The sequence below is a fragment of the Plectrocnemia conspersa genome, unplaced genomic scaffold (assembly GCF_051122295.1).
Source record: "Plectrocnemia conspersa isolate PC_06_02 unplaced genomic scaffold, ASM5112229v1 ptg000009l, whole genome shotgun sequence".
NCBI lineage: Eukaryota > Metazoa > Arthropoda > Insecta > Trichoptera > Polycentropodidae > Plectrocnemia > Plectrocnemia conspersa.
Genome location: NW_028277173.1, coordinates 12,533,327 through 12,547,166, shown reverse-complemented (window position 1 = coordinate 12,547,166; position 13,840 = coordinate 12,533,327). Strand labels below are relative to the sequence as shown.

The window sequence follows — 13,840 nt, the reverse complement described above, 5'->3', positions numbered from 1 at the left end:
AGAAGTTAAGCAATGAAATTTAAGTTTATTACTAATTTTTGCACATTCAATTTTTACAATGCGCAGCCAATAAAACTGTTTATGATAAAATATCTCAAATGCAAAAATTTTGAAATGAAATTATTTTTTATATGTGGAGCAAAGTTTAGCTACCTCTGGTATACATACACATTTATAGACTGACAATACCGTAGAGCAAATAAACTTACTGATAAAAATGTTAAAGAACTATAATGAAAATATTGAATAAATAAGGAAAATAGTAACAAAAAATCAGAAAAAAAATTAATAAAATAATGGCATATCACATTTGGCTATGTCGAAGGAATATCAGAAAAAGAGTATGAGTACTCTCCAAAGAGAGTGGTTTACAAATCTTATAATAAAATAGAGCAATTTTGCAGAGTAATCCAATAAATCACAATGGGCTGATCAAATGTCTCGTGGCATTGATGCATATTGCATAATAAATGCAATTATTGAATACAACAATAACCAGCATAATATGAAATTAGGATATATGGGCATGGCATGTTAAACATGAAAATTACTTAGCTTGCACTCTAGTCAAATAATATTTATTCGTTGTAATCAAATGTTATAAATAAAAGATAATTTAATTTATAAGTCGTATATTTGACAAGATTATTCAATCTAAATCAAGTTACTCCAAATACATCATAATTGTAGTCTTTTAACACAATTGTAGTTTTTCGTTTTATTAATCGATTACACATTACTAATAAGATCAACGCGTTATTGACTTACCCTGAAGAGTCTTTTAATACAACATTATTTTTATAATGTAATGAAATAAAGAATGTTATGGCGTGTATTTATAAGCAACATTATCAACGAGTATTTTCAAATATACAAAATTAAATCCTAACAACTTAATGTTCCATAATGAAACAAAAAAAAAATTTACAAATACACACCTTGAACAATCTAGTTCCAACATGAGGGGTTATTCGGCCGTCTTACAAAGTTCATTCGTTATACTTTCAAACCAAGCACAAATTAATAATTTAATTACGTATATACATACATATACATAAATATATCAATTGTAAAAAGATTAAAAATTGGTCATCAAAATATGATTTAAGAATATGTCGAACAAATCATCATTATAAGGTAGTATTTTCAATAAAAATAGTACAGGTATTTAAGTCGCTTATAAATAATGGTCAAGGTGAAGGAAATTAAAGATGCAATGAATGCATTATACCAATGCGGAACAAAATATAACATGATATATAATAAAATTAATTTAAACTATAAAATTCAATTCAATCGAGAATATGAAAGATTTCAAATTTAGATAGAAAGCAATATCGCACTAATTTTATACAAATTGCTAATTGCACATGAACAACCTAACATTTATTTAGACTATGCCTTAAATATTTTCCAGCACCATATTTTTTAAAATTGGTGTTATGATTTTACACATGCATACATACATTTGCCTTAAAAATTTATTAGCATTTTTGTCAAATTAGGAATGTTCTTCATAGTTTATACTAGCCAATAAACAAGATAAGCATATAATAAAACACACTTTTGCGTTAAATTCTTAATTAAAACCATAGATCAACTTGATAAAATTAGTGTTCTTTCAAATTTAATAGCCAAATTTCAATGAACTAAATTTTGATATTTTATTAAAAAAAAAAATATTACTCAGATCAAAATTATTTAGATATGACTTATTTAAAAAAAATAGTTTTCTTAAAAATAATATTCTGATAAATAAAAATAAAATATCCTAAAGAGAGAAAACCAAAGTAAGGATTACAAATAATAAAAAAAAATGAATAGCTATGATGTATCCTATGCATGTTGCTGCACAGGAAGAGGTTGTCCTTCGCTCTGCATCAGTAGAGTCATTGCAGGTCGACAAACTAGACAGAGTTCTCCGACTATGTGTCTTCCTTCCAAAGAGCATTCGTGTGTGACTGGTGACACTTTCTCTTCTGTATCGTTTTTAGGAACAGCTTCTTCCGTTGTTGCTGCTGCCGTTCTGGAATCTTCCTGCATCGATAAGGAAACTTCGTCGCTTTCCTCATTGTCATTCTGAAATGAGACTAACATTAAATATTTTAACAACAGCTAAAAGTACAATAATAAAAATAAACTAGAACCTTCGACTCAGCGATTAATACATCACTACTTAAACTCTATACTAGTATACATATTATATACAGCGCGAACTTGGAATCTAAAATAGCTTAATTTATGAGCTTCTTAAACAGGGAACTGTGATTATTATTTAGTATAAAATCACCATTAACTTAAAACATTCTGGGTGTACAAATTGAGTTATCGTACTATTCTATTTTATGACTACAAAGTAATAGTTTACTAATAATTAGCCTAACTGGGTTTTCAAAGCAATAAGGTACACAAATACGTATTTAGAAAACATAAGACATGATCACATTACAAATAATTAGATTACTCACATATCATTGGATTAAATAAAATTAATAACAATATTATCCAAGTATACATAGAGTACATAAGTATTTAATACAATTCTATTATTTTTGCTAACATCAAGATTATATAATTTTATAAAGTAAAAAATGCTTAAACATAACATTACAATATCCTTAAAAAAATAGCTTGTTATAATATTTCTAAACCGTTATAAAAGAGAAATAAATGGGAAACTATATCTAGCTGGATTTTAACATTTACATCATAAAAATGTATACAATAATTATTTATACCAAAATACTAACAACGATTACACAAAAAATATATTAAGTTTAATACTTTTGTACAATATCCGTATTCTATCATGAATTGTCGTTTCATGTTATCTATAAAAATATAAAACAGTCCCTCTATGTATTTTAATATCACATTTTATAATCACAACTAAGTCGTGAGTAAAATATTCATGTATTAAAACTATATACGTTTATAAGCCAATATAAAATATTAATAAAAAGACAATAATAAATAATTTTACATCACTAATGGAATTTTATATTTTAGCTAAAATGGCTGTCCCAACATACACAAGTTACGGCATAAAATCTAAAAATTTATACATCGACGAATATAATAATCTCCTTTTTTTCATTTACCAAGACTACATTGACTTACTGTTGGCAACATCTTTACAACCCCAATAAGCTGCTCTTAAAGCGCACACGACGCTTGCCTGACAACATTAAAATTCAATAAGCTCCAAATACATATACAAAACATCATCAGTCATAATAACAGTATGCCGGAAGTAATAATATAGCAGATGAACAAAATAACTGGACATCTGCTACATTTACAATTCAGAAAAATTATACTTAAGATATGTATATTCTTAAATAAATCTGTATACTATAAATAATATAATGATATTGCCTAGTTAGCCACAAAAAATATCATATAAAAATTTATAAATAAGTCTGTTATTTAATGCAATACACAATTGTTTATAGTACCATGAATATAGCCTGTGATTTCCCGAACTTTTATGATTCTCGATATTTTAAGTAATTATATTGATGACGTCTTAGAACAATTATATATAAGATATATATATCACACTCCTAATGACCACAATAACAACACTACTTCGCATGTTCAAAAGCATGAAGTGGTTAATTTCTTTATAATTATAAAATCCACATTGAAACTTTCATCATGTAATAAATTTCGTATTTTTTAAAAAGTTGTGGGATATTTGGAGAAAATAATTAGGAGAGCAATTCGTGGGTAATTGATAGGAGACATTTAAAGGGCTCAATTAGCCAGATACTCAGGATCGAGAACCATTTATAAATATGAGGATTACACAAGCTCTAACCATGAATTAACTTAAAATTAAATATACATATTTTATAATTCATAAAACTAAAGTAATTATAATTGTGTTTAATAACATATCATTATTATTAAATAATATATATAATAGTTTTAAAAAATATTAATGAAAGAGTAAATAAATTCATTACAAACCTTCCTTAAATATTATAAAAATCATTATACATGACAATAGCGCTAAATCTAAATCTAATTAATAAATACGTATTTCTGTAGTATTTAAATGGCAAAATTATCATATCCTTATTTATTATTCACTCGTAATATAAGTATTTATGTATGCAATGAAAACTAAGATAAGTATATAGATATATTTTTTGAAATATAATAAATGATTTTTCTTGAATCTAAAAATGTCACTTCAAACGTTATTATTATCATAGTCGTAAAAAGAGAGGGGCATGCTCAAAGAGTTTCAAAAAACCTCATATATCTGAGATATATTAGCGACTCACCGTGGCTAGACTCCAGCAAAGAGACCTGTAAATTTGCTCAAAACAGAACTCATCGCTTTAAGAAATTGATATTTCCGCCGTATCGGGACGCATACATCTTCACAAACGATTGCCGTATACAAGGTTTCGCCGACCGAACGCGAATATATTCACACTTAGTACTACTATTATTATAGATTTTGGGCTTACTTTGGTAGGCATTGGAGGAACTTCTAAATGAACACCTTGCTCGCACAGCTGTTGCAATCTCTTAATACCTGAAACAAAACACATCATGAATTAAAATAATCTATGAATCTCCATGACAGATACATATATTATTACAAGTGGCACTCACCGGCTTTTCTGTTGCTGCTATATTTACATTCCCACGCATCAAACAATCTATTGTAATACCTGGGTCCTGCCAGAAATTCTAAATATGAATATGTTTTCGCAGTGGGAAATATTTTTTCAAATGTGCCCTTCTGTGTCAGTTCATCTTCGTATTGTATGAGATGGCGCACATCGTCTGGCGTCAAGTTAGTAAGAATATCATCTAAATACTAAAAAATATTTAAAAATTAAAAACATACTCTATTAAAAAAAATATTACTCTTATGTCAAGAATGTGTTCTTTATATTATATAAAAAAATATTTAAAAATTAAAAAACATACTCCATTTAAAAAAAAATATTACTCTCATGTCAAGAATGTGTTAATCTTGATGAATCTTTTACAGTATATGAGAACCGATCAAAAAGCATACATTATCACAACCATTGGCAACCTGAGGTCTTCATTTGCTGCCTGGCAGCCGTAATGTTGAGCTGATTTTACATTTTGTCAGATACTTTTTAATTGACACATATACTTTAATCACCAGATAATTGTGAATATTACAACACATTCTTGCAGCGAGATCTTCAATAACATTGTGACATATACACTCACGTCATTTCGGTTTTCTAATTCAGTAAAATGAGAATGTTTTGTTTTTTCCTCTTTCGATAAATGCACTGTATACAAACGCTTATCGTGTAAAACAGGTCCGAGAGTCTGAAAAATTGATACATTGTTACAAACATTCTCAATACTAACATTTTAAAACACTGGTCAAAATAATGCACCTTCTCTTTTTGAAGTTCTTCCATATTGACTTTCGCAGGCACATGGTACTGAGCCATGTTTAACAATAAAGAAACTAAAGGACCTTTGACGTGCAAGTCCAAAGGCGAGGCACTGTGAAGGCTTGGAGAAATATTGACCTACAAAATTTGAACTTGAATAAGCATCGCTGCACCAATTCATCCAAAATGAACATTGTAAGATAAACACCTCTAAAAGCCAAGGTTTCAAATTTTCGTCTAATAAAACGTCTATGCCAAACAATTCATAAACATTGTATCGTGAACCGATATTAGCCTTGGTTAAACAGCTGATACTGGACTCGCCGCTGAGTATTGTCTTAATAACCAAGTCTTTCATCGAGCTCCATAACTGAGTGGTGTTCACACCTCTTTCCGTTTTCAAATAATTCATAAGAGCTCGAAGAGTCCTAAAAAATATTCAAGATTTATAAACACTATCTTTTAAATAATACCAATTAAGTTACACAATACATACCATTTATGACCCTGGCATGCTGAAGCGTCTTGATTGTGCGTATAACTCTTGGAGAGACGGTTAATCGAATAATTTGTAAGATGCATATATCGATCTTGTAAACTATTATTTTCTTCGCTATATTTAACTAAAAAATATAAATTATTAATAAACATTACAAGTTAGACAGTTCATTTTTAAAATAACAACCTGATGCAAATCTCGCTAATCCATCAGGATAAAGATATATTCTAAGTGGATGGATTGAAGTAACGACTACGTACAATCGCATGTCAAATTTACTGTCGTTTATTAAATATGGACGAGCAATATAATGTTGAACGACTACAGGTCTTCTTTTGGGTATTTGAGTCCAGCGAGCAACTACTTTGATACCAGTACCTCTAGCTGACGCGGGCTATAAAAATAAAACTATTAGACATATTCTCAAAATATTCTATAAAATCACTATCGAATTACTCACAGGTTTAATTATCCATTTATGGTTCAACGCTGCATATTTTTCCCAGTCGTATTTTAAAGCTTTCAGGTCATGCGGAAGACAATATGTTTTAGGCATGAGACCGAACTCCTTTGAACCGAATTTATTCATAAGTTTTTGAAGATTTTTCCATAATCTATCTTTTCGTCCAATATGAAAGGTACCGGGGAAATGGTTAACTTTTTGTGATTCTCTCAAACCTTTGAAACACACTGATTTCTTATGTTTCCCCCATGTACCGACCCAGTCCATAGATTCTGTAAATTATTTTAATTTCAATACTTTTAACATTATAAATATTTTAGAGATCTTTAACGAGTGTTTACCTCCGGGAGTGATGGAATCACTTCGCACAAATTTAAAACCAGAATTCAAAATTGTTTTTCTCACTACCACAGGCGTAATGGTAGTGTGCTTCCAGCGGAGATGACGTTGAACCGGTGAAGGTGGCCTGAGTGGATCAGAATCGTGGGAGACAAAACGCAGATACGGCGGAACATGCGGGAATAAGGAAGGTCTCAAAATGGACGAGAAATCATCATCTAAAAATAAATGTATTTGATGAGTTTACTTCTATTCATATCTTTCGTGATCGAGATAAATAAGTTATTAAAACTTACTCGGGGTCACTACAGCTCCAGTGATTAAAGCAGAAGTTAATCCGTTCAAAGATGAGGAGTCGCTGACCGATGATACACTGGGACCAGAATCGCTAGTAAGGCATTCTTGATGATCGACTGGCTCAACAGACATATCTGAATCGCGATCCAATGATACTTTTGAAGCAGCGTCTTCATTATCGCTCAATTCACTAGAATAAGAAAAACTATAAATTTAATTGAAGCATAGTCACATGTATTGTAATATAAGCGAGAATAAAAATTCTTACTCTTCGCTTATATCCGATCCTGTGGAGTATGTCTCCATCATAGCTCGTTTTGCTTTGATTGCTAAAAGTCTAGACTTGATCTTGACCGATGGGTGTTTCTTATTCAAAAATATGGGTTTAGAACTACCACATTTGACTGATCTTTTACTAAGGCTTTCGGCATTGAAATTAGACCACGATCCCTGAGAAATAATATAAATTAATAAATAAAATATTGAATTATAACACTATAGAAATAGAATTGATATTACTCACTAGATTTACTTCGGACATATTTTTGCATTGTAAATCGACATTATTAGAACACATATTTTTCTGAGATATATAACCCTGTGGAACATCAGTATTGTTCGAAAACGACTTGTTTTCCCTTCCGTTATTTATAACAGTAGAACAACAATCTTCTTGATAATGCCTAAAAAATATATACACATATATAAAATATAATCTAAAAAAATTTCATTAAAATATATTGTATTTCAAATCAATGATCCAGTTCTAATGGTGATATTTAATTTTTTTCAAAATAAATTAATTATAAAATTGAAGTGTTATTTCTAAAATTTTAATAAATAATTAACAACATTTACTTATTATCTGAAGCACAACCATTTTTTTCGGACTCGCTTAAAGCACGAGTTCTTCTGCTAACACCTTCACAACACTCGGGCCACTCTGGAGGCGGTCTGCCCTTGCATTTTCTAAAACAACTCGGAGACACGCTCCTCCTATTGTTGAGCATTTGCTTTAAGCATTTCTTTTGCTGATTCAAACCCACCGATCTAGGTCTATCGTCTAAATTTTCCCCGTATTTCTCTTGATACTCGTCCACGGTAAAAAGACGGGGTTCTTCATTTTCTATGAACTTAAAACCGTTTTGCGACTCACACCACTTATTCGACATATCACTATTTCTAGACACCGACGAGTGTTTTAACTTATAAGGCGACAAGCGGCCGTTGGACTTTGAGAACGAAGTAACATAATCTCCGCCGTGGACTATGTTACAATTATTCATGTTGTAGCTGTCTCTGATCGCCTCCAGCTTAGCGTGAGGGACACTAGGACAGATGGGTAGTCTACGTTCGGGAAACTTTGAAATTGAAAAATTGTCATTCAGCAACAGGTGATGAGGGGTAGGCCAAGCCTCCGGATGAAGCGAGCCGTAAGGTCGTTCTGGATCTTCGCTGCGGCAACGTCTGCGTACACGTGGCAAACTAGTGCTCTCGCAGCAGGAACATGAACACACTGAGCAATAATGAGGCTGTCGGTTGTCACGGCTCTTTATGTCAAAAGTGTCGCGTCTTTGATTGTTGTCCATTTTTGGTGATGTGATATTCTATTCTGTAAATATGTAAAATTACAAATTAGGTTACCGATTTTATTCATTTATGACAAATTACATATGATGCTAGTTTAAATTTGATCTTGAAGTCCACGTGGTGTTTTATTAAAGTTTATATTCAGCAAACTGAGTCACCTGTTCAATTTTGTACTTCTCAAGTTGTGTACACATGCGAGATAAAGTGAGGTCACGTTAACATTTTATTTTATTTTACTAACGTCAATGGAATTTGGCGGTATTTCATTGATAATTTAAATAAAATAATCTTTTCGGTATTTTGGAAGACTTATAAAAGATAAAGATCTTAAACTAAAGTGACGCGTTAATGACATGAACCAGTTTCTAAAAATATTAATATCAACATTGACACACATTAACGATTTCGATCTAGTAAATTTATTAATATCCAACAATAATAATGAATACGAGAAATACTCATTTAAAAGCATATAGCCAATATAATGCAATAACATATTTGTCATTCAATGAAAATAGAAATTACATTTGTGAATCATTTTGTTATGTTCTGAGTCGTGACTTACACCGTCTATTCCAAATCCGAGAGGACTAGTTTCATATATCCAGTTCTAATAGAGCAATCTCTTAGTTGTGGCATGCGTTTTGCAGGTCTAAATTCTGATATTCACCACCGAAAAAATTTTGACGCTAGCTCTTCTGGTTCATGAGTTATGTCAAAAATATGACAGTACATTTTTACTGTTGGTCGATTAATCAACATGAAAAAATGAGTAATAAGTATCCGGCCTGTTAAGTGGTTTGGCCGATTTCGTGATGGTCGTAAAGACCTTGAAGAGGATGAACGCGCACTGCCGCCAAAAAAGACGCATCGAAAGAAACATTGAAAAGGTGAAGGAAATTTTTCGTTCCGATCGCTGTGTGTTTACGAGACTCATTGAGGACATCTGAGCCATCCCCAAAAGCACTGCCTATCGCATTTTGATCGAAGATTTGGGCAAACGGAAGATCTGCGCACACTTTGTATCGTATACTTTGTAGGATGACCAAAAGGATGCCAATGTTGGGCGCTGCAGACATTTTCACCGTTTTCTTTAATTCAAAGGGTGTAATCCACAAAGAATTCGTGCTAATTGATCAGATGGTGTACGCAAACTACTATTTGGACGTTCTGAATCGTTTGTAGGTCAGAATTCATTGAGTTCGACCAGAATACCGAGCCCAAGGCAGTTGGTCGTTGTTGCATGATAAGTGAAGATTTCACGTGAATTATTGGGCAATCAAAGCATTGTAGTGCTCAGCTACCCTCTGTATTCACCTGATTTGGCTTCCTGTGACTTCTGGCTATTCCCAAAATTTAAGTTGGCATTGAAGAGAAAACTTTTTGACACCATTGATGACATCCAATAGGGTTGAACCGTGGGTTTAAAGGCACTTCCAAAATATTTCTAAAAAAGATATTTAGAAATTTTCTATGATCGTCTCCAGCGCTTTCTTGATTCAGATGGGGTGTTTTTTTAATTAATGAATATAATATTGCAGATTAATAAACGTCCCCTGCTTTTTTTATCAGTCCTCACGGATTTTTTCAAAAATTACACATACTGTATGTTTGTATTATATCTCTTATTTTGATATGTCCAACTACAATATAAACAAATACGTATGTATTTACTTAATGTTTCATGACAGACGGAATAAAAAGTATTTTATAAGTACATAAATCATCAGTAGATATACATATCTAATGTTGATTCACAACAACAATTTTACTATGGTTTTTACTAAATCCTACTCTAGATTAATTGACAGGTTTTTTTTCGCTTCTTTCGATACTATCGAGATTTACAGTGTTATTTTATTCAAACAAATGTTTTAGCATGAGGTATATGCTATTCCATCATATTCATATAAATAGCTTGAATTAGAGAAAAAATTGATAAAACGCACGACTTTTGGCAGGCACAAGTATAAACATCCGTTTGTTTTCCCACAGCATTTAAAATGATGTATAATTTATCTACACTTTTATGTAATCAACTTAATATTTTCTTGAATGAAAATAACATATCATATCATTAACAAGAGTATGTGCCACACAAATCGACAATGCCTGTACAGCTACATATTTTAGCAGCACAAAATACGGGAGATAATAATTAAAAGAAATAAATGATAATATTGTAAGCTGCCAGATGTTTTCCATTTACTTTCGGTACTTATAAAGTTTCAAACAAACACAATGAAGTTTATGTTTAATTTATACATAAAAATGTTAATAATTAGCATGTTCCTTACGATTTATGTATATAATTAAACACATAATTTTAATATATAATTTAAAGTCTATGCCCATGACACATTAGACTGTGCAGAGAGAATTTAAATTTTTTTTAATAATTATTGATTAAATAAAAGGTATGAAAAGTTTGGCAGTGGTGACAATTGTCATAGTTTTTTTTTTTGAGAACAAATGGAATGGCGTCTAGTATGATGGCTTTTAAGTTAAGAATCTAGCAGTAGTGTATCTAGGCAGTAGGTATGCCACAGCAAGCATGCAAAATTCATTGTTAAAAACTATTTGCAGAATTTATTAGATCTGTTTGCCAAACCGTGACTCTACACGTAATTCCATTAACACCTTCACTTCACTATTTTGATGTTGCTGCAAATTTATATGAAAACATACTAAGTTACATCAATATATTTTTTTTAATAACAGCTATTTTATCAAAACAAGAAAATGCAAAGTTATACCATTTTTTCTTGTCAAATGAAGCTTCTTTCTAGAAAAGTTTCTACGTTTAATAGGAAAGCTATGCGCTTTATTCTGTTAGAGATATACTCGAAATAATTAGCGTTAATGCTAAAGAAAAATAAAAGTAACTCAATTCAAGCCTCTTTAATATATTTTTAATATCAAAGTACCATATATTAGTCCAGTGGTCTCATAACTATATTGATCGCATGCCCTTAAGATAGAAAAAAAAAGTGGATATCCCCGAATATATACATACATTAGTACGAAAACTAAAATTTATCTAAAAGATTTGCTATTCATTCTATTAAGAGTATCCGAATGCATCACAGCAGTCAATAATTGTTTGCATAAGCCTTTACAGATGGTAACAGGAATTATTCGCTATTTTAAGAAAAGCAGGAGCGCAAAGAATCTTATAAGTGTGGCAGCCACTGACATAGATGTTAGTGATTCTTATAATAATTACCCTATCCTTTAATACTATTTTATATTTATAATTTTTAAACATAATGATCCATAAAAAAAAATAAAAAGCACTAAAAGATTTACGAATTTTAATTGAGAATGCTAATGTATTTTATGATGTAAACACATGAGATTTATGTATGTTAGTGAACTGTTTCCTGGTATCATGTAAATGTGAACTGAGTACTGAAAAATGCCAAGGACCATTTATTTATATTTTCGATCTATGTAATAAGCGAGTGAATTTTTTAAATTTTTATAAACATTAAAATCTTAATAGAATTATATATAAGATTATTATTTTTTGTTTTCTGTAATAGATAAATTAAAATATCATAAATATATGGTTATTTTTGCTATTTTAAATATATATATTAATTATTTTCAGCATAAAAAATGCAAAACCTTTTAATATCAATCAAATTTGATTGATATTATTTATGTATGTACTTGGAAACCTATAGCTACATTATCTGATACATACACTATACATACAAGAATGAAAAAAATTATTGTACCACTAAATCGTGGACATGCAATCTTTGTAAAGAAAATTAACAATGTTTTTCTTAGCAACTGTTATTGGTTTGGCACTATTAAATATCTTTTGGGGAGAACATCAAAACTCGATTTGTAACATTGGATGTAAAAAGTAAATTTATCATTTTTATACAAGGACGACTTGTTATTTAGGTTAATCGATTTAAAATTAATTAAATACTGACCGTTTTATATAGCACGACATTTTTATTGGCCTCCATTTTGTTATAATGTCAAAATTTGAAAATAGCATATGATTCACACTGGTCATACGATAGGTCGATTATGGCCAAACGTAATAGACAATGGTTCAATTAAAAAATAATAAATTTAATGAATTATGTAACGTATGGATGTTTTATATCGGCCGAGCGAATATAAATCGGGCGATTTGCACAATGTCGCATTATGACGACCGCAGGAAGAGGTGCGAAATGGGAGACCCTCGCGCGTCGGAGCCGATCCGAGACTGAAGGCGCGAGGAAGTGCGGCAGGACCGAACCGGGCCTACGCAATAGCGGGCGGCCGCCACGAGGGAGCGATTGAAATAGAGGCCTATTTATACATCGCGCGCCCAAATAGGTCGCGCAAACAGTTCGATCGGGCGGTACTCACGCGGGGCGGAGGCGTCTGTCTTCGGTGCCTCCTGCGGCGACCGGCACGAGCTGCGCCACACTACACCGCGTTCCGCGCGCCGCAGCGTCCGTCGCCGATACGTCAAATCGCCCGCTACGGCACCCCGCCCGCTAATATAATAAACAAACGACAAATTAACTAAACAAGCCGGGAAAAAAAATCAAATCATTTTTTAAAATAACCAATAATTATAACAACAAATTAAACTAACAAACAAAAATTTATTGCGCATGTTCGATATTACCCCTTAATTGTATTGAAATTATTTAATATAAAATTAAAAATACCATCTTAATACTTCCTTACTGTATAAAAATCGGATTTTTTACAGTCTAATTTTAAATTGCATATTGTGTGGTAGAAAAGTATCAATTTATCCAACTATATTAGTTAAAAAAAAGTATAATATACTTATACTATTGTTTCTCCCAACCCACAAAATAATGTATATTAGGCTCACTCGATGATTTCGCCTCAATATTGTTTTAGGTTGCAAAACCTTTCAATGTCCTATTTATTTTAAAGAACAATTCCTTTGCTATACCCTTTATGTTGAAAATTCAACAACTATGAAACTAATTCAGTTGTTAATAGTTGAAGAAACATTTGTATTTAGTGTATGAATGGTGACGGGTATCAATTAAATACAGATTAACCACTGCAGAGGTATTTTATTGAGTTTTAATATATTTAAATTGTTGTTTCTGAATGTTATGAAGTCGGTAGATGAGGCGCCGCCTCATTCGCCTACTTTCGTTGTGATCGACATATTAATTGCACTTTATTATTTTTTTAACTCTGTTTCGCAATTTCTAAAATAAGTAAATCGCTAAGCATGACAAAATG

At 31.2% G+C, this 13,840-nt stretch overlaps 1 protein-coding gene across 7 annotated transcripts; it reads right to left on the bottom strand.

The window, feature by feature from the left end:
• Positions 1 to 615: 615 nt before the first annotated feature.
• LOC148231942 (tubulin monoglutamylase TTLL4-like) lies at positions 616 to 13,077 on the bottom strand. 7 transcript variants are annotated; one of them, XM_088191557.1, is made up of 15 exons: positions 12,544 to 13,077; positions 7,862 to 8,615; positions 7,527 to 7,686; positions 7,272 to 7,453; positions 7,003 to 7,208; positions 6,709 to 6,924; positions 6,365 to 6,639; positions 6,091 to 6,298; positions 5,902 to 6,028; positions 5,614 to 5,833; positions 5,406 to 5,543; positions 5,230 to 5,334; positions 4,633 to 4,840; positions 4,485 to 4,552; positions 616 to 2,079 (listed from the first exon to the last, which is right to left on the bottom strand). In XM_088191557.1, exons 2-15 carry the CDS (start codon positions 8,590 to 8,592, stop codon positions 1,837 to 1,839), a joined length of 3,087 nt encoding a protein of 1,028 aa, XP_088047683.1. In that variant the 5' UTR covers positions 8,593 to 8,615; positions 12,544 to 13,077; the 3' UTR covers positions 616 to 1,836. The 7 variants fall into 7 exon arrangements, with proteins under 7 accessions (XP_088047683.1, XP_088047680.1, XP_088047677.1 ...); XM_088191554.1 differs by having other exon boundaries at positions 616 to 2,090; positions 12,974 to 13,077; XM_088191551.1 differs by having other exon boundaries at positions 12,974 to 13,077.
• Between the last annotated feature and the right edge of the window lie 763 nt (positions 13,078 to 13,840).